The sequence below is a fragment of the Rhinolophus sinicus genome, linkage group LG03 (assembly GCF_036562045.2).
Source record: "Rhinolophus sinicus isolate RSC01 linkage group LG03, ASM3656204v1, whole genome shotgun sequence".
Lineage (NCBI taxonomy): Eukaryota > Metazoa > Chordata > Mammalia > Chiroptera > Rhinolophidae > Rhinolophus > Rhinolophus sinicus.
This window is the reverse complement of record NC_133753.1, coordinates 23,913,666-23,935,149: the sequence shown is the minus strand read 5'-3', so window position 1 is coordinate 23,935,149 and position 21,484 is coordinate 23,913,666. Positions and strand designations below refer to the sequence as shown.

At 44.3% G+C, this 21,484-nt stretch overlaps 1 protein-coding gene across 1 annotated transcript; it reads right to left on the bottom strand.

Annotated features, from left to right (window-relative positions):
- Positions 1 to 1,572: 1,572 nt before the first annotated feature.
- On the bottom strand, positions 1,573 to 10,698 carry PROX2 (prospero homeobox 2). The gene is given in 4 exon segments (XM_074327207.1): positions 1,573 to 1,711; positions 1,713 to 1,748; positions 4,270 to 4,481; positions 9,851 to 10,698. Coding segments are annotated over 4 exon segments (1,137 nt in total). The 5' UTR covers positions 10,601 to 10,698.
- Positions 10,699 to 21,484: the final 10,786 nt, after the last annotated feature.

The following is a 21,484-nucleotide window of genomic DNA, read 5'->3' as shown; positions in this document are numbered from 1 at the left end:
TAATGCTTTGCCCTTTCCCTGATGGAGAGGCCCAGGAGATGCCTTTGGCCTCTTCACTGTATGAATCGGGTTTGGAACTGTGTATATTATGTGAAACCATGTTTGAAATAAGGTTCCTAATAAACCTTTCCCTGCATGGAGTGCCAATCAACTGCCGACTTTTAATTGCTAATTGGGCAATCTCAGTAGTGCCATCATCATGAACCACAGGCCAGGCCATACTGTCCACCACTGATGTATTAGACTATTACGCAGTATTCGACCAGGCTCTGAATGTGTCAAATGTGGGAGAGAATAGTGCCCACATATACCTTAATGGAAAGAATGACCAGACCTTGGCAATGTTACGGCAGCTAGAAGAACAAGAACCAGTTCAGCTTACACTCAGAATGTGTTCCCAACAGAAAAAGAGATCTACTGGGTAGAAACAGAAAAATACAATAAAATAGACTTCTTCTGTTGGCAGAGCATATATATTTATACATTCTTTTGTATTTAGCTCAGTGGTTAGAGAACAGTTCCTGGAAAGACTCAGGACACAAATGTTTTCAATTTGAGCTTGTACATTTCATCTAATTGGTCCCTGGGACAAGGTTCACTACCCTGGAGGTGTCTTGGCTCAGTCTTTAAAACACACACTAATGAATTTCAGGTTTGGGACAGAAAACGGCTGCTCCATATCAGACAATCGTGAACTTGGAAATGTTTCCCATGAATGTCTTAAATAGCTATGTACTAGCATTCTGGATAGTGGGTTCTTCTGCTGTCTCCAAACACAGATAACTGTTGCCCTTGCTTAGAGTACTCAGTGCTTGCCTACTTTTAAAACTTAGATTTGGCAGGTGCCTTCATTTTTGTCAAGGGGGCATTGTGGGAGAAAATAGGGCATAGATCTTCTGAGTACAGTTGGATGGACTGAAGGGCACTTCAAAGCAACCTTAAACTGAGACGGCTGGTTTGGGCTGATGTTTGTTTTGTTTTTCCTCTCAGCCATCTGAAGAAAGAGAAAATTCAAAAGAAAGTCATCTTTCATACTTTTTCATGTTGCTACATGTAGTAATAGGGGTTTTATCTCATCCAGCCCACCCAAAAAGTCAAGGAAGTGGGGTAGTTGAATATGGAAACTTGTTCTACGTAGATGGGAAAGAAGCTAATGAAGTCACAGACACCCTTACTCAGAACGACAGAGCCCGAGCTGTGTGCCCACACACCTCTGACAGTGCTTCTCAAGACTTGATTCTGACTCTTTAGAAGACAGACGCAGTTGCTCGGCGTGGCAAATGTGTTGTCTAATCATCGGAGTGGGTCACAACTTGTGTTGGGCCAAAGGGGGCTGTGGGGCAGATGTTGATTTCATGAATTCCTTTGTCTGTGAAAGATTGACCATGGATTGTGATTTCCTTATGGAGTGGGACAGCTTCCATTTCTGTGTGTGGCACTGTATTTGTCCCAGGTACGCCATTCATCATCTGTGAGGCTGCGCTCAGCCTGCGCAAGTCTCCTTTCTGGGCCTCAGTTTCCTTCTTCCTAATTGAAGCAGGCCAGATGACCTCGTAAGGCCCTTGGTAGCGCTCACATCCTGAAGTTCAGCTTCTTCTGCACGTAGGAGGTTAGGGCATTAACTGCATTGGTCAGCTGGAGACTGTTTGGGTTGTCCAGCTGAAAAGCGTTTCCAGCAGACGAATGGACAGCAACACTCAAGTCCTGTGGAGTTTGTGTTCCGTTTGCTGGAATGGTCAGTGGAAACCCTGGGTGATGAAGCAGCCAAGCAGGGGTTGTCAGATGGTAGTGCCCCATCAGTGCTGGAGGCTTACTGGGGATGGTGGCCTGTTCAAGATCATGATGAGTAGCATGAGGTAGGAGTAGGATACAGTCTAGCAATCAGAAGGTCTTGGGTTCCTCCACACTCCTGACTATCCTTACCAACCCAAATGCCCTAGCCTTGTACTTGGGCGAGTTACCTCACTGTTCTAAAACTTCCGGTGGTTATTTTTTAAATGAAGATGATACCTACTTTTCAGGGTAAAAAAACTGAAGGGTAATATATTTGAAAGTGTCTAGCAAATAGGTGGAACTTGATAAATAGGTAACTACAACCAGCAATTTGTTCACACAGACACACACACACATACAAAGAGATAACCTTATCTGAAAGCCAAGGGCGGGGGAGAAACTAACACTTGTGTAGTGGGTAACATTTCACAGTACTTTAGGACATTATATTTTAATCCTTAACAGCCTCATTTTATAGATGCAGAGAATACCTGCAAGTTCCCAGGGTCACAACACTTGGAAACAGTGGAGTGAAGAATTAAGTCTTCTGATTCCAAAATACTATTGTGTTCCTTTTACAGTACGCTACCAACACACCATTACTCTTGGTTGATATATTTTATAGTTAATGTTAAACTTCTGATGATTGTGGAAAAGGAAATAAATGATCAGAAATGCTAATAGTACCTATTGGGGGGTTTATCCTTATAACTTTTTATATGAGCACGGCTGTGGTCATATGTGCTGACTGCCATATAAGTAAGACAAAGCCAGGAAACCCTGGCTAGTAGCTCCTCACTGTGGGATTTTAATTCTGAAACTGCTCCTGGGTATAGCTGGAAGATTTGAATATCTCTGGGATGTCACTGTCCAGTTTCGAAATAATTTTATAAATGGGTTTCTTCCAGGAAGGATCTGAGTCTTTCCCTGCGGAGACAGCCCTGAAGAACTCCTGTAATGTCAAGCTGGCGATTTCCAAGAAGCAGTCTGGAACCTGTATTCCCAAAGAGACCCACCAGAAAGAAAAGACGTGAGGCTGTGACACACTACTGGTACAGACCTCACTGCCTGATGCTGCCTGTTCCTAGGATAGTGGGCTGATAAGAGCATCCTGCTCTACTGGCCTCCAGGTTTTGCAGCCCTAGGAATCCCCTGCTCCCTCATCAAAAACAAATCTTAAAATGATGGTACCAATGAGACAGACCTGGGAGAAAGCACATTAGGGACACTAGCTTTGTAGCAGGAGCTCATTCCACCAATGAGGCACATTTTTAGTAAGTAAGTGGGAAACTCTGACTCTGAAATTAAATCTGTGGTTCAGAAGAGGTTTTCAGCATCCTTTTCTTAGTGCCTAATGTGGAAAAGCGTGCCCCCAAGTTTATGACTGTCATACCTCATCCCATCAACTTTTGAGGCTGGATCTAAAGGACTTGGAATCATTCCTGCTTCTAAAGCCAACCAGGAGGTTGAGGGAGGCTAAAGAATATGTTCCAGGACCTCACCCAGACTGGCACCATAATCGATGGGGCATCCACAGGTCCTCCATCCAGCCTGGCCCGGGGCTTACCACCGCTGCATGTCAAATGACCACTCCCACACGGAAAGGTGAGGCAGCACTGCCCCTGCCACACTTCCCAACACCACAAGCCTCAGAAAGGAGGCATGGCCCATTTTCCCCACGGGTGGATTTAGGTCTCCAAACATTCTGATGGAGCATCCAACCGGTGGATGCCAGCAGTTCTTTCCTTTCTTGGAGGTATCAATCAACTGCTCACTGTGATCACAAGTGAAAAAGTCAAGAAGAGGGAAGTGTAATCGGTGACCAGATACACCTGCTATCTGCAGAACAAGATGCCAGGCTAACAGCTGTAGGCTGCACACAAGGAAACACACGTCTGCATTAGGAGTTTTCTCCAGTGACACACAGATCACATGCTCACCCTTTACTGATGCTTTACCTCTAAGATGCCACCAGTGTGCCTTCAGAGAGATCCCCAAAGGACAGAGAAGCTTGAATATTGTTTATTCATTATTTCCTGAGAGGATTTGAGTGAGATGACTTGCCATGGAAGGCCCACAAATAAAACTGTTCAAGTGAGAATAAAGATAAGAACCAAATGATGAACAGAAATTGTTGTAAAGAAAACTTAGGCCAAGACTAGGTACTGCAACCGAGCCCAGTGTTTAGTCCTGGGTTTCCAGGCACTGAGTTGAAAAGGTCAACAAGTTATGCAACTTGATAATTACAGAGTATTAAGTCTAAAATGGCATAACACCTGGCAGACCTCTGCTCCAGTTTCAATAAGACTGGCTGTCTATTCAGTTGGTGGCATCCACCTGTTGCCTAAAAGAAGACATTGAGGCTGTAATCTTTGTGGATGGTACAGAGATCGGCCCCAGGCCACCTTGGTGCTCAGTGACAAGGACAGACCCAGAGGGGGATCTTTTCTAAAACTCCAATCACAAATGGACCGCACTCATCAGACCTCAAGGGACCCAAGTACATGTCTTACCTCAAAGTCATTTCCCTTGTTATAATGCATATTGAGAGCTCGAAAAAGTTCCGAGTTACGGAGAACCACCAGCATTTTGGGATTTGTGACTCCATCGGAAATCGCTTGCCGGGCAAATTTCTCCATTTGGATGTAATAGAACTCGCGAAAGTTGCTGAACCACTTGATCATCTGGGAGGTGATGCAGCGGTTGAACTGTGCAAACAATGAAGCCCATCAAGTGAGCTGTGTGCTGTAAGGTGCTCAGAGTTAGAACTGTCAGCTTCCAGTTCAACATGGAGATGAACAAGAATGGCGTCAACCTTTTTAAAAAGGACTTCCTTTGAAAAAGAAGCCATGGCTATGTCCTAAGCCTATTCAGCTGTACACAGAAAAATCGGAATTGGCTATGTAGTGCCCATTAGAAAAGAACTGTTTTTCAATATGCTAGATGTATGAAGGTTTTTCACCCATGAAAAGCTTGCCGTGGTCTAGGTATGACTTTGGGAGGGCCCAGGGTCGAGGCCCATGTGGTACCAGCTACTGCTGCAGGTTTCACGGCAGCCCCTGAGTCTTCTGCCTGGTAAGGGCCAAGGGAAGGGGCGTGGATATAGACCAGAGAGCAGTTTATCAGCATCTTGGAGCTGCAGGATGAATTGAAATCAGCTTGGTTCAGGGGTCAACCAAGCAACTGAATATGAGGCTAAAACTTGGGAAATGCAAAGGAATGATGTAGATACTAAGTATTAACAGCCCTTACCCAACACCCACGGTAAAGGAGACCCTCAGAAACTACGGAAACAGGCAAGGCCTGGTTCCAACCATCAGAGCTTGATTTTCCTTGTTCTGTATGTACCTTCACTCCATTTGAAACACAGCAATTTGAATGTCAATTTGACAGTGTCCGACTCTTTACATACAATCTTTCTTTTTCATGGTGTCCCCAGCAAAGACAGAACACCAGGTCAAAGATGCCCTTTACTAATGTTTCTCTCTCCCCCCACTTTTCCCTCCACATGTGTTTCTGGGTATTTCTACAGTTCAGAGGCTTAAAAATTCAAATACCCATACTTCCTAACCCAAAGTAATTCGTGCTTATTCAGACAGCGTCTTGACCCAGAACTGGACACTGCAGTTTTGCAGAGGCGGAAGCTCAATGGGATGACTTTACCTGTACGTCAGGGAAATAAGCCTTCAGGAGGTGGGAGCTGGGGTAGCGTGTGAAGAAAAACATTAGTTTGGCCTTCTTCAAGTGACCAGGATTTAGACCCTCCTGGATTTATCCCAATGTCAAGGAAAATTAACACCAGTTTATCAAATAATTGTATCAAATTATCCAAACAGTGAATTGTCCTGTTCCTGATGGTTTTTATTTTATTGAATTCTGGTTGCATAGTGTATTTGCTCCGTTTTTGTCTCTAGCAAATCTGATCAGATAAGCTTTTTCTTTCTGGGTGCTGAGTACCATATGAGTTATGTACAGTACAGCTGCAGAATTTTAGAACCATTTTGATGTGTAAAAGTTCTATGGCATATATATCAAATACAGTTTGTTGTACTTTGTGCTTTCAGAATAGGATGAGAAGAGATGGCGGCCCTTTACCAGATAAACCATTTTGAAACCCAAGTAAGGATTTTCTGCCCCTCTCTGTCTCAGTTTCCTCATCTGTAATATAAGAGGAGTGAACTTGATTGATGAGCCCCATTCTGGCTCTCAAAATTGCCTTTGCAGTGTTTATTTAAGCCAACAAGCATTTAACCAGACTAGGTACCAGATCACAATTTGCTTTGGCTCAAGAAACTTGAACTGCTGCTCTCTGTACCTGCTCTCTGTTTGCCTGGCAGAACTTTCTCTCACCCTTCCCATCTCAGCTCAGATGCTCCCTCCTCTGTAAAATCTTTCCTTGCCGAATTATGCCTTCCTCACCCTGGGCTACCAAGGCTTTTTGTACAATGACCTTATTGGAATTTTTACTGCATGTTTGTCTCCCCATTTAGGCTGTGAGCACCTCCAGGGCAAGGACCTTATCTTTTCATCTTTGTATTCCACGTGCCTAGCCCAGTGCTAGAAACATAGTAGGTGCTCAATAAACATTTGTTAGATAAAGGTATGTGTGAATGATTAAATGAATGGTCAACCTTAATCCATTTGCAAATATGGAAATCGTATTCCAACCCATACCTCAGTCTGGGAACAGATCCTTTCCCTTTAACAAGAGCAGGGAGCTGTGGTATGACTGCCTAGCACCAGGATGGGAGGCAAATATTCTTACACAAGAACACTTAGTATTGACGGGGTCCTGGGGCTGGCTGAGAAGCTTTACGCAGGCGAGGAACCTTGTCGCTCAGGTCTGAGGGCTGTAGCTTTAGGACAATTAAGACTTCTCAGTAGGATATATCAGTTTACCAAAGGAAATAAACTGATTACAGTTACAGCTAGCCCTGGCACACAGGCAGCTACCTAGAAGACCCTGCCCCCTGTCTATTGGTTCTATTTCTTATCCTTCTTATACGTTCATAAATGCTGTGGAAAGAATCCTGGATTTAGCAGTCCAAAGACCCTGTTTCAGATAATGATTTTGCCACCTATTAGCTGTGTGACTTTGGGCAAGCCCCTTACCTTCTCTGGGCCATTTCTAAATGTAGAATGTGTTGTTAAAGCTTGTGCTTGGCAGTCAGATCATGGGTTTGAATCCCAGCTCTGCATGTGTCTATCTTGTGACTTTGGGCAGGTTAGTTCACTTCTCTGTGCCTGCCTCTCAAATACCTGACCTGGAGTGGACGCATGAGGATCATGAGATAATACAGGCCTACAACCTCTTACCTGAAACACTGGGCCAAATGGGGTTCAGGTTTCAGAATTTCTGTTATTTTATAAAAGATAATATGGTGCATGTACCGTATGTTAGTTAACACCGGCAGCAGAGGCTGTGGCAGCGTCTGTAATCCAAAACATTAATGTTTCCACAGAAAAACGGGTGACTATTTACAATAAGTTGGTTAGGTTATAAATAGCCTCCAATCAGGGCAGGGCAGGTTTTACCACCAAAGAAAGCTCCCACCAGCCTTAGGGGAAAGAAATCAGGGGTTTTTCAGAGCTTTTTGAGTTTCAGAATGCGGCTAAGTGAAGGTGGACATGTACATGTGAAATGCTGGTAGCAGTGCTGCCACAGAGGAAGTGCACATCTCGTCATCACACCTGCTTCATAGGGCTGTCATGTGAACCTGAGAGTTCTTTTACACTTCAGAGTATCTTGCTCTTAGGTGGCTTTCATGGCCCACAGGAATAAATCTCTAATGCTGGAATGTAGGCAGCAGGAATGAGGAAATACCTGGGGGGCTAGGATGCTCCCCAGGGGATCCAAATCATTGCAAAGATAGCAAAGCACCTCACTTGTGCAGCCAGGCCCGGCGAATGGGCCCTGAAACCTCCTGAAGCTCTCTGAGCCCAGCCCTTATTTCACAGGGTAGGGCCTGACACACAGTAGGTGCCTGAGGAAGATCAGCATGCCCCTCCCAAGGGGAGCAGAGCATCTCTGGGGACTGTGTTCTTGAGGTTCTTCCACCACTGCCTGACTTTGACAGGGAATCTTAACTAGTGGCCTCTTATCAAAGGCCAGATAGGGAGCTTTTTGCACACATGGTGATCTCCTGAGAAGAAAATCTATCTATGCTGCCCTCTCTATACCTCAAAAAAGATTTCCTGCTGCCTGAAGAGGCAGGTGAGGTGTTGCTAGCATTGGTTTTATAGGTGCTTACTACCTGCCCAGAAAACACCCAGCGGCACCCCAGCTTTCGGGGTGTTTCCAACACCTGTGACCAGCAGGGGGCGCTCATAGCAGTTAGGACACGAGCCGGCTCGCGTGGCAGTGAGCTGGTCCCACCTGATCCCTCTGTCCTTACTACAGCTTGCCAGACAGAGAGCACGACTGTTCGTCTCACACACGCATCGACCCCTGGAGACTCGATTCAAGGTTTCCCATGAGAAGCAGCAGCATGAGCTCAGCTCGCTAAAAAAGCAACATCCAAAATATGTTGCCAGGAACTTTAAGTCCTACAAGACGCTTGTTGGAAGAGGGTTCTTTGGTCATGCGCGTTTGGGGCTGCACACACATTCTCCTCTTAGAGCTTCACCTTGGACTTGAGCATGTTAAAGGTTCTGAGAAGCCCTGCAGCAAAGAAATTAACCCAATATTTATCCAAGCTGCTTTTTTTTCTAGTTCAACACTTATTAATATCTTGAGGGGACATTACTCTGGGAAATACTATTTAAGAGACTGGGGTCTGCCTAAGGGTGGCAAAGATGATGCAATAAGATCCAGACCCCTACAGACCAACCCTGGCCCTCCAGCCTTCCCCATAGGGGTCTCTCCCTCCACTACCCAACCCCAGGCTCTACTCCTCTCAGCAGCAGCTTAGAAGCTGGGCCTTAAAGTGAAGGCTTCTTACCCCTTCCAGCTGCCCCTGCCTAGTCCCTGAGGAAAACTTCCCCTTCCCCATCTGCCTCAGAAGTTTCTCGTCCCTCATATCTTCCGCATGAATTATCTAGTCAGTGCCAGGCTTTTGCCTGTGGAGCCAAGGGGCTGGGGAGCCATGCCTCAGATGAAGTCATTCCTTTGACCCCTGCTATCGAGGTACATGGGCAGCTGACAACCAAATTATGGGGTTCTTCCTTCCGTAGAGTATTTATTGTACTTTGGAAGCCCATTTGAGTTTAAAAACAAAACCCTTTCAGACCCAAAGGAATAAGTCAGTAGTAGTGGAAGCTGCTGTGTCACAGAGAAGGTAAATGAACCTTTCTCCCCAGCATCTTTAAATCCCAGAATGTGGTCACCGTTTTCTCAGGAACCTAGTAAGTGTAAGCCACAGGGAAGGAAGGTCCAGAAGCAACGTTAAGACCATCAAGAAAGCAAAGCTATGCCCTATGCCATGTACTTATTTTTCTCCGTCCCCCTCATCTTCCAGATTTCCTGTTTCTCTGGGCTGTGACAATAACTTCAATTACTAGTAAAGGATATGTGGACTGAAGAAAAAGGAAGTGCATCAGTGACAGCCTGCAGGTCACCCTGCTCCATCTTCACCGAGGGAAGAAGGGACAGCCTTTCCAAAAGGGTGGAAGAGAAGGGCGAAGCATGCTGCTGCTGGTTCAAAACCGATGGTCGCAGTTTGACAGCTCCCCAAGGTTGCAGGGCAGGCTCTGAGGAGGAGTGACTTTGGGAAGATGAGTCCTGGAGAAGACTGCTGCTCCAGTGACCATTGGGCCCCTGACCCAGTAGCTGGCTAAGAATCTGATTTTCTTGCATGTGGGAAGACACAGTGAAAGCACAGTTTGCTGGGGGACCTTGATAGGGCTTGGGGATCATTCTTGGAGAGACAGGGTACATAGGAGGATCTAGAGGGTTGGCCAGTGAATAGGTTCCCCGTGGGACCCCAGCCTGTGCCTGCGCCCTCCTGGGTAAGGCAGCCAGAGAAGTTGGGTCTCTACAGGCCCCTCCCTCAGGTGAAGTCTCGCTTCTACCCTCTGGCACCAGCTCCTGGAAAGTTCTGCCCAACTGAGTCAAGTAGCCTTGTGGATCTAGTAGTACCTTTTGTAATACTGAGTCCACAGCCTGGGACACTGCCCCAGTCAATTCTTTCCTCAGAATCTCCAGCAAAGCCCGTGTTCCAGAAGGAAGGAACCTGGGTTCCTCAGGCTGGTATTCGACCTCAGACACTCTGTGTTTTTCCACCCCAAAGAGGTCCCTGCTGGGACCCTGGTGGTGGTCACTGTCTACAGCCCACGGTCTGGACCCATAGCCATTCCTCTGCTTTACACCCTGAGGGCCCCTCCCCTTCTCAGGGTCTCCTGGGCCCTGAGCTGTGTCCCTGGGCCCAGCAGCCTGCAGGATGTGCTCTTGCAGATGTCTTAGCTGTTGCTTCAGTAGATGAAGCTGTTCCCTCACACGAGGGCCCCCCTTCCTGCTGCCATGGCTCCCAGCAGGGCCTGGCTTTGGGGGGTTTTGCTGCATGGGAAGGCTCTGTTTCCTCTTCCTTTCCCGGGACTTCTCCGGGCAGCACGGGCTGTCCCGGGCTCGGGCATTGCCTGGCATCAGAGGGTTAGGGGAGAGGCACATGCCTTGGACAATGGTCTCCACTCTGGCCCTCTTTGCCTGGATGTGCTCATCCCAAAACCAGTCAGGGTCAGCGAGGCTGGAGTTGGGGACCCGGCTCCAGGGAAAGGAGGAGTTTCTGCCCTGCTCACAGAGGGATGGGCTTCTCCCACCTTCCATACAGGGTTCTGCTGGGTGAGAGCAGGCCCGGGATGGAGGAGACAGCAAGCTGGAGTTTGGATCCATCCGCTAGCTCCACAGTCACTTGCTCGGAGGTTGTGAGGTTAGTCAGGGCTCCGTGAGGGACCCCCTTCTGCTAACGTCCTCAACTAAAGGTGCAGCCAGCTGAAGTGAGCTGGGGTTCAGCTTCTGAGATGCCAATGCTTACGAACCTCCTGGGCCAACTCTGAAATTAGAGACAGGAAGAACATGGTACCTGTGATGCTGAACCATGCTTTTCAAACTTAATTGTGCAAATACATCACCTAGGGACCTTGCTAAAATGCAGAGTTTGACTAGGCAGGTCTGGGATGGGCAGAGACTGCATTTCTCACCAGCTCCCAGGTGGTGCAGTGATGGTGGTTGGGCCCACACTTTGAGGAGATTCCCAAGAGCAATCCTCCAGGGAGGACGTTCTCCTGCCAGAGCATCGCAATAACATAAAAACAATAATACACACAACAATGGCAGCTTACTGCATAACTGGCATTATGACAAGAACTTGACGTCCATTACCTATAATTCTCATTACAACTCCATGAGGATGTTGTCATTCTTATTTTACAGAAAAGGAAACAGGCTCAGAGAAGTTAAGAATATACCTCCTGAAGTTATAAAGCCAGTAGGTGTCAGGCTGAAGTCTTGTTTTAAGATTTGTCAGATTCAGAGTAACTTTGTTAGTGCCTACCTGCAACAGGCTCACCTGACACTTGATTAAAATAGCAAAGTCAGTAGTAAGTCCCGCCAGTCCTGCTAAATCAGAATCCCTCTGTGCTGGGCCAGGAAACCTGCATCTGAAACAAGCAAACCAAAATTTGAGAACCAGCTGTCCTGCTCCTGGAAGAATCAGATTATACATTTGTCTGCATTCATCATTCAATATTTAACAACTATCTGTTAAGCACCTACTATGCATCAGACCTTGTTCTGAGCTCTTAAAGAGACAGTGGTGAATAAGACCAGTAGAGTCCTGCTGTCATAGAGCTGGCTGTCTAGCAGGAGAAGAGAGAATGAACAAGTATATTTGCCGATACCTGTCGTGAAGAAAAAGGACAATAGGGTTTGGAAATTGGGATGAAGGTATGGGAAGAAAAATGGAGGTATTTTAGGAAAGCCTAAAGCTGTTTTATTTTCACCAAGTACCAAAATACACCATGCTTTAACCAGGAGGCTTCTGATAGCAGGTATAAGGCATTTCCAGTTTACAAAACATTCGTACATGTCACCTCATTACAACTCACACTAACCTTGAGAGTCAGTGTAATTCTCCCATTTCACAGACAAAGAAACCAAGGCTCAGTGAGGCCAAGAGTGGCTCTCAGTTCTAGGATTCCAAATCTTTCGATGCAACCACACTACCTTCAGCTACCTCCTTGAAGATCAAAAGACCAGCATAAGAGACCAACTTAGCTGTCTATTAAGCACATTCTTCCTTTCCTAGAAGAGGTGAATTAATTTTTGTTTGTTTGTTTTCAAATTTCCACTCTCCTTTACTTCTCTTGCACTGCTGGCAAGAGAGAGTTTGCTTTCTTCTTCCCACTTTCACCCTGAAGCTTACTTGGAATTCTCTACCTCAGGCAAATCTCAGCTCTTCTGTAGCCAGTGGTTCCTCGTCTGCAGACGTGGCCCCAGCGTCTGCCTGGAGCTTCCTGGTGACTAGCAGAGACACCCCAAAAAAGTTCCCATGAGCAATGTCACTCCAAGCACCAGGGCGACAGCTGCAATGCCATCATGGGGAAAATGCCACGGAAAAAAGGCTAGGTTCTTGGGTTAGAATAAGTAGAAGGCCCTTGTTTTGAGGAAGACATTTGTAAATTACTAAAATAAATACAGATGATTTGCCAAATTAATATGACTTAAAAATTTTGTTATTGCCAAGTTTATACCAACAGTTTGGATGGTTTACCACCTCTCGGAGAGAGAAACATTTCATAACTTCCTGTGATCATTTGACGATGAATATGTATTATTTGTATAATATATAACTGCATAACTGGCATTATGAAAAGAACTTTACATCCATTACCTAATTTAATTCTCATAATTACATAATATTAATATAATACAATACAAAAAATGTATAATATTTAAAAATTACTTTAAAATCAAATCTTATCTGATAACCATAACTAGATTATTAAGCATACATTAGGTGCTTTCTAATAATTATCACTAAACTGGCAGAACTGATATTTTAACCAAGAAAGATGGTACAGCAATAGTACAAACCATATTTTAGTTAAGTGACTTCCAAAAAGAAGAGGGGCTTGGTTATGGTTATTCTAGCTGCTTAGTGAACATTTCCTGCTTAAACGCAACATTTGCAAACCCAAACTCTGTAACTGCCCCTCTTACTCCCCTCTCCCCAGATGTGTATTACCTATGTCTTGTTCAAGCTGGAAGCTGGGGAGTCTCTTTGACTCCTGCCCAACTCCTCATTGTCAACATCGATTTGGTCATGGTAAATTTTTGGCAAAAATGGCTCTGAACTACTTTCCACCATGTCCTTTCCCATTTTACTTGCCTGATTCAGGGGCTCATAACTTTTCACCTGGACAATCCCAATACCTCCTGACTGGTGCCCTGTCCTTTGGGACTCTGGTCCTTGTTCTACATTCATTCGCTCAACAAACATGGACTGGATTGCTAACAACAGATAAAAATCCCTTGCCCATGTCGAGCTAATATTCATGCAAAGGGAGACGAATGTAATACTTACTAAGTGATAATGGAAGGCTGTTATGTAGGGCCTTGTTGGCCATTGTAAAAATGCTGGCCTTTGTTCTGAAGTAAATGAGGACCCAGTGGAAGGTTATGAGCAATAAGACCTGATTTCATTTTAAAATGATCATTCTAGACTGGGGGGTACGGGGAGCAAGGCTTGAAATAGGGAGACTACTTAGGAGACTTGCAATAATCTAGACGATAATAATCTGGATGATGATAATCTAGAGGAGATGGCTCTGACCAGGATGGTAGCAATGCAAGTGGGAAGTTATGTCAGATCCTGGATATATGTGGAAGCTGGAGCCAATGGATTTGCTAACAGATTGGATGTGAGGCACAAGAGAAAGAGAAGTATCACAGATGGGGACTGTATTTGGCCTGAGCTAATGGAAGGATGGAATTTCACAAACTGAGATGGGGGGACTGCAGAAGGAGCAGGTTTGTGGGGGGATATAGGGAGCTCAGTTTGGGACATGTTAAATTTGAGGTAATTATTAGACATCTAAATGGAGAGGTTGAGAAAGCAATTGGATAAATAAGCCTGGGGTTCAGTGGGAAGATCTGTGCTAGAAATATAAAATTGAGGGTTATCAGTATATGGATGGACAAGCTCACAAAGGAATGAATGTAGACAGAGGAGAAGGGGGCCGAGGTCCAAGGCCTGGGACATAACAACACAAAGAGGCTGGGGCAAGAAGGGAATCAATCAAGAACAGAAGGAGCAAGCGGGGAGGTAGGAAGAGGACAAGAAGAGGAATTGGTGACATTCACTAGACAACTCTTTCAAGGAATTTTGTGAGGAGGAGAGAAATGGGACAGTGGCGAAAAGCAGAAATGGAGTCGAGAGGGTTTCTCAAGGTGGGGGGGATAACAGTTTATGAATCTGACAATTAAGCTCGGGAACTTGTTGCAAAGATGTTGCTAACCTTTTTTGATATCAGAGGGATTATTCGTTACAAATTTGTATCAACTGGACAAACAGTTAACCAAGTTTACTATTTGGAAGTGCTGAAAAGGTTGATTGAAAAAGTTAGATGACCTGAACTTTTAGCCAACAATTCATGGCTCTTGCATCACGACAATGCACCAGCTCACACGGCACTGTCTGTGAGGGAGTTTTTAGCCAATAAACAAATAACTGGGGGCGGCTGGATGGCTCAGTTGGTTAGAGCGCAAGCTCTCAACAAGGTTGCTGGTTAAATTCCTTCATGGGATGGTGGGCTGCGCCCCCTGCAACTAAGATTGAAAACGGTAACTGGACTTGGAGCTGAGCTGCGCCCTCCACAACTAGATTGAAGGACAATGACTTGGAGCTGATGGGCCGTGGAGAAACACACTGTTTCCCAATATTCCTCAATAAAAATTTTTAAAAAATAAATAAATAAATAACTGTATTGGAACACCCTCCCTATTCACCTGATCTGGCCCCCAATGACTTCTTACTTTATCAGAAGGTAAAGGAAATATTGAAAGGAAGATATTTCTTCCATTCAGGACATCAAGGGTAATATGACGAGAGTGCTGATGGCCATTCCAGAAAAAGAGTTCTAAAATTGCTTTGAAAAGTGTACTAGGCACTGGCGTCAGTGCATAGCTTCCCAAGGGGAACACTTCAAAGGTGGCCGTAGTGATACTCAGCAGTGAGATATGTAGCACTTTTTCTAGGATGAGTTTGCGAACTTAATTGTCAGACCTATATTTGTTGGCTGAGAGCCGTGATGCTGTAGGAAGATAAAATTAATGCAGGCAAGAGAGGGAGAATTTCTAGAGCCTTGCCCTTGGATAGGAAGGAGGGTACAAGATGTAGTGCGCATGTGGAGGCATTGACTTAGAGAGAACCCTCAGTTCATCCGTGGTAGCCGGAAGGAAGGCAGTGTATGTGGTCAGGTGCTGGTGGGGGCATAGATGCAGTGATGGGAGTTGGTGGAAGTACCCTTTTGATACAGTTTTCCCAGTGCCATTGGCATTGGCATTTATTTTCTATGATGTGTGTCTGTTTATGCACCTCCATGGAATCAAGGTCTTTGCCAGCTTCCTGTTGACTATGAGGCTCAGATGTCTCAGATCCTTGTAAATCTGGTCTTCAACTAATGTCCCTGCAGCCACTACCCTCAACTCACCTATGCTTGTTTTTTTAATTTTTTTAACTTTATTTTTCAATTACAGTTGGCATACAATATTATATTAGTTTCAGGTGTGCAACGTAGTGATTAGACATTTATATAACTTATAAAGTGATTACCCTGATAAGTCTAGGACCCACCTGACACCACACGTAGTTATTACAATATTAGTGACTATATTCCCCATGCTGTATTTTACATCCCAGTGACTGTTTTTATAACTGTCAATTTATACTACTTAACCCCTTTCACTTTTCTCACCCATCTCCCCAACCTCCTTCCCATCTGGGGACCATCAACACTCACCTATGTTGAGTTGTCCTGGGCTTTGTGTTTCCTGAACATGCCAAACTCCTTCACACCTCATGTCTTTGCACTTACTGTTCCCTCTGCCTGGAAGGCGTCTCTCCCACGTTTCCACCTGACAAACCCCGACTCCTCTCCTAAAATCCAACTGAAATGTCACCACCTTTCTGAAGGGATCTATGTGTCTTCCCCTTTAGGCTGTGACTAGCTCCTCCTGTGTCTCCAAGTAGTGCCTGACTATCAACTGTCACCAAATAGACGTTTGCTGACTCAGTTGAATAAATTGTTTGTATGCACTTCATTTAGACTGATTTTTGTTTCCTCATTAGAGGTACTTTATTTCAGATTCCTCTAGCACCTACATGGAACAAAGTCAACACAGAAAGAGAGAGCGAGAGGGAGGGGGACAGAAAGAGAGAGAGTGTGCAAGAGAGAGCACAGAACCACAAACTTTGCCGAATCTCCCTTGAGGGTATTTAAGGTATGGTTTCTGAGGTTCCATGTAGTCTGTGTTCTCCAGAAGGCATAACTACTAGGTAATCAATGGGGCTCAGTGTATTTAATGAAGCAACAAATAGCCGGAATGTCTTGAGGCCAGATTCTTGAAATCCAGCCAGACTCCACTGTGGTGGGATGCCCAGAGACATCTATGCCTATCTCTGTAGGACAATCATGGAAACTCTGCCCCTGAGAAACAGGAAACCTCTGTGCTGGGGCCAGTGTGGCCCAGAACCCTTTATCTGGGTGTGGCATGAAGCAGCAGTGCTTTCTGTTTGAAAATTAACTAGCAACACTCTCACTTACTGATAGACGTAACAATTGTCACAGCCCTTTAAAAATAGCTTTACTGCTTTTCTTAGATTATGAAAATAATACAGGATCATTTTACTCCCCAAGTATAGAAATGTATTAAGAGGAAAAGAAAGACACCTATAATGCTACCTTCCAGAAAAAAATCAGTGGCGCTTGTCATTTTTTCCAAATTTTTTTCTCTGTATACAGAAAAATTTACATAATTTCCCATAATTATATACATTTTTGAAAAACAAAAATGGAATTATAGATACATAGTTTTATAGCTTCCCTTTTTTTCTCTTTCACGTCAATGAAAATCAGTCTACAACAACATTCTGAAAACTGATGATATTCCATTGCATGGATGTACCATAATTTGTAACATGATGTAAACATAATAATGTTTAATAAATTCCCTTTTGATAGACAGATTTATTCCTATGTTTTCATTATCATAGCAGTAGAGACAACATAGTATGAAGGTTGAGAGTGTGGACCTCTGAGTTAGACTGCGCAGCTTTGACTCTCTAGAGACATTTATTGGCCTTGTGACCTCTGTGTACCTCAGCTTTCTCATCGATAGAATGGGAATAACCATAATATCTACTGTTATCATAGGGCTTTTGTGAGGATCCAATGAGTTAACATATGTTATTTTTTTAGAAGAGTTCCTGGCACATAGTAAATTGCTGCTAAATGTTAGCTTATTATGAGTAATTATTGGGACGAACACTCCTGTCTATATCTGTGGGAACTTATCCTGTTATTTCCTTAGGATACATTTCTAGAAGTGGAAAATCTGGGTCAAAGATGAGGCATGTTAAACCTTTATACTTATTGCCCAACTGCCCTCCAGAAATGTACCAACTGATTGGGAATAGAGATGAGGGACTGATGGAGAACTTACAATGTTTCCTCTGTATGTTTCTGTATTAATTTTTATAAGAACATATTTATGCATTATGTGTATACATATTTTTAAATAGCCCATTTGCTCTCTTATTAATGTATTTATAAAAGAACACACATCCCCGCATCTTTGTCAACATTGGGCATTGTCAGTCTTTTAAATCTTTGCCAATATGATGGGTGACAATGTTATCTCATTATGTGTATTTCTTTGATTCTCAGGAACCTTGCTCATTTTTCACATATTTTTGGAGAAATACTTATGTGGTTTATATTATAAAACTTAAGCATGTTTATTCCATTTGAGTTAATGGTTCTATATCTAAGAAGTAAAATCAAGAAAATATGCTATACCAACAGATTTATGTCAAAAATGATCATCCTAATATTATTTATAAGGGTCAAGATTGGTGAAATAAATTATAAAGCATGGTATCATCTATGTGATGCTATTATTATGCAGCCATTTTTTAAAAATCATGTTTAAGAAGAGTTTATAGAATATTTTCTAATAAGTCGGGGGAGAGAAAATTACGTATTAAAAATACAAAGAAAAAAGATGAGAAATACATGAAAACATAAGCAATAGTTCTTTGTGAATGATGGAACCATGGATAACTTTTTTCTCCATTTCTTCTTTTTACTTTTTTGCATTTTCCATATTTTCAATGGGTATATTTTTGCTTAGAAAAGGCAACCGTTATCTTTGGTAGTTAAAACCTTGCATTTATGGGAGGCTATGCAAGAGATATATATGGAAAGCTGTACATTCTACTCAATTTTTCTGTGAAACTACTCTAAAAAATAAAGCCTATTGAACCAACCAAACAACCAAACAAACAAATAAAACTTGCATGTTCTCTCATTCAGTCTTTGCCAAAAATACATTCCTGGGGAGCAGACATAAAAAACCTCACTGAAGAAGCAAACTTAGCTACAAATATGAGTACAGAACACAGGGCTCGTGAGATATAAATGCAGAATTATATAGGGTGTTATAGCTAGTAAGTGTAACATGAGGGTGAAGTTAAATTTCAAGTAATAGACATAAGAAAGAAGCTGTGTGTCCTCTCCTTTCAGCCGAAGTGTTAGAAGCCGTGGGCACAAGCTGAAAAGACAGCCAGCGTCTGTGGCATTATCAACTGCACAGCACATCCCCTAACACAGGAGTCCTTCTTCCTACCGGTCTTTTCCATAGGATCTCCCTCTGGATCTCCCAGAGCTCTGCCCAAGGGGAAGGGCTACCTGAGGTGAGACCTGCAGCTCCCGTTCTATGGTGTGTTCCCATTTAGGCAACAGCAAATACCTCTAACACTCCAGCAGGACCCCCAGGGAATCAATGAATAAAGCAAGGTGGGCTATGGGGAGTCTTTAGATAAATGGCACCCAGTGAAGCTCATGAGATGCCAACTCTATCTCATCACTGTCATTGATGCTCAATCCAGATTTATATGAGATGGTCTATTGTTATTTCCTCGATAAAGTTCCTGCCAGGTTTTGTTGGGAAAATGTAGTGTTTCTCAATGCAGGATTTTGTTCATTCGTTTCTTAGACTCAGTTGGATTCCAATTGGATCAGCTTTGTGCCTAATAGATAACTACCCACAATATGGTTGGAGAAATATGAAGGAAAATGCCTTATACTGAAACAGACTCTCCTATGCAGATGGCACAGGATCTAAGGGTCCACCATTGGCGGTTTATAATAGTGATCGTTTAATCACACATTTATATCCGGATACATTTTTGTCTGATCCACGTGCAGAATTCCTGAACAGCCTCCCATCAAGTACTTACCAGGCTCAGCAAACTTTAGCTGCCAATGTAAGACGTGCTCAGGGTGGCACCTCTCAAGGTCAGATTGCATTTTTATGCTTTACTATGGTGGTTTCATATACACCCTCACTCTGTTTCATTCTCTAAGATGAGGCAACTGGGGGCCCCCTGCACCACTCCCCACATGGATCCTCCATCTCTGACCCATCCCTGAGCAGCTCTCCCCACGGCACTGACTGATGGTGGACATGAGGAGAGGAGGTTAGACTCATGGCTTAGTCCACACAGCCCTGTCCATCGACAGACAAAGGTACAACCTGCGTCCCTGGTGCCCGCCAACTACTGAACTGTCTACCAGGTGTTAGACCTGGGTGGGACTCGCTAGCTCATATGTGACCCTACACAAGTTAACTTTGCTACTTTCCCCCCTCAGTTTCCTCCTCTGTGAAACGGGGTTGATAACAGTGCCATCTCCTAGAGTTGTGGTGAGGAACATGTGACAACTTATGTCCAGTGCGGCACTCTCCAGCATCGTTAATAGGCACTCCTTGAATTACAGTTCCCTTTCTCCTTACAGCTGGTCTGGGAGGTCCCACAGCCATGGAACATTAGTGCTGGAAGGGGCTTAGCAATCACAATAGGTGGTACAATAGGTGGTTTCTAGACTTTTCGATTTCAACTATTTAAAATACAATTAAAAACATTAAAAATTAAAATAAAAAATCGGACCATCTTGAGAGTTGCTAACATTTTATGTGCAGGTAAGGGCACAAAAAATAAGCGTACAAAAGACTACAATCTAGTATCATTTTTACTTCCTAAAAGAAAAGAATCTTAAGCATCCTGTTTTTAAAAAAGAAAAAGGAAGAAGGGCATAATATCCAAATAACTTTAGCTTTGTAAAATCTCTATACATTGTCTTTTCTGAAAACATCCCAGACCATTGTTAGGGAAGCTCAGATCTTCATGCCATGTCTGTACTTTAGGGATGAGGCAACCAAAGCCCAGAGAGGTGAAGTGACATGGCCAGGGTCACATAATGGCTGCCGATGTCTCATTGCTACCTGGGAAAACACCCCCGAGCATAAGAGGTCCTTTCGTGTGTCTGAGACAGGGGTCTTGGGTGGGAGTTAGGAAATCTGAGCTCTACTCCCAGCCATTTGCCCTCGAGCCACACTTTCTGCCTTTTTCACTTTTCTAAAATAGGGATGATAATCACCCCCACCCCCAAGACTGGTGTGAGAACCTAATGAGAGAAGAGCTTCAAAAGTGCTCTAGAAATGCATACAAGGTATTTAAGAGTGAAATGTCTCCATGGCTGTGATTTACGTGAAAGTACTTCGGCCAACAAACACAGATGAAGCCAACAGGGCAACATACTAACAACTGTTAAATCCAGGCAATGGGTATATAGACACTGCTAGTCTCTCCACTTTTCTGCCTACTTGAACATCTTCAGGATAAACATTTCATCATTTTAAAAAAGTGCTCTGGCAAGGTGAAAAAAAAGAAAGGGATGGTGTTACTCACAGAGAAGATGCCCTCAGAGAGGTCCCAGCTCTGAGGCCAGGTGGGCCCACCACCCTAGGAGATGTAGCAGTCCACTCTTCACCAGCCTTGGGCACACAGAGCCATGATCAGGAAGTGATTTTGGTTTTCCTGCTTCCTCCCCAGGCAGCCTGGTGCCTGTCTCTGGGTAAGGGAAGCCTCCTGCCCCTTCTAAGTACAAGGCACCATCTGACAGACCAGCCCTGCTGCAGACACTGGCACTGGGGACAGTGAGGGCTGCCTAGCACAGCCAACCGGAGTGGGGGGCTTATGAATATGCAGATAGAGACTGGAGCTGGTTGGCTGCCCCCCTGCCATGTCCCACCCCCTCCCCAACTCGGAGGCCCAGAAAGCCAGCTCAGAGAGGACCTTCCTAAAATGACATCTCTTCTGTCCTTGCCTAAAGACCTACAGAGCCCCTTGAAAATTTTAGGACTGAATTACCCAGCTTCTCCCATTGCACTGGCCTCAAGCAGGGAGCTTCTGACCTCTGCTTCCAAATTCCCCAGCGAGTCTGCTCCAAAGTGAACATCTTTCTCCCTATATCCTCCTGAGGATACTGAAACCATCTTAGCACCAAACTATGGCGTCTCAGCTCTGCAGGAAGGAGAGGCTATGTGGCTTCTCCCTCCAGCGGAGGTCTAAACACTGTTGGGGGTGGGGGACTGTTTGCTAGACCAAAAGCCCCCATATCTGGCAGAGCTGGGGAGAACTCACTGGCCACATCA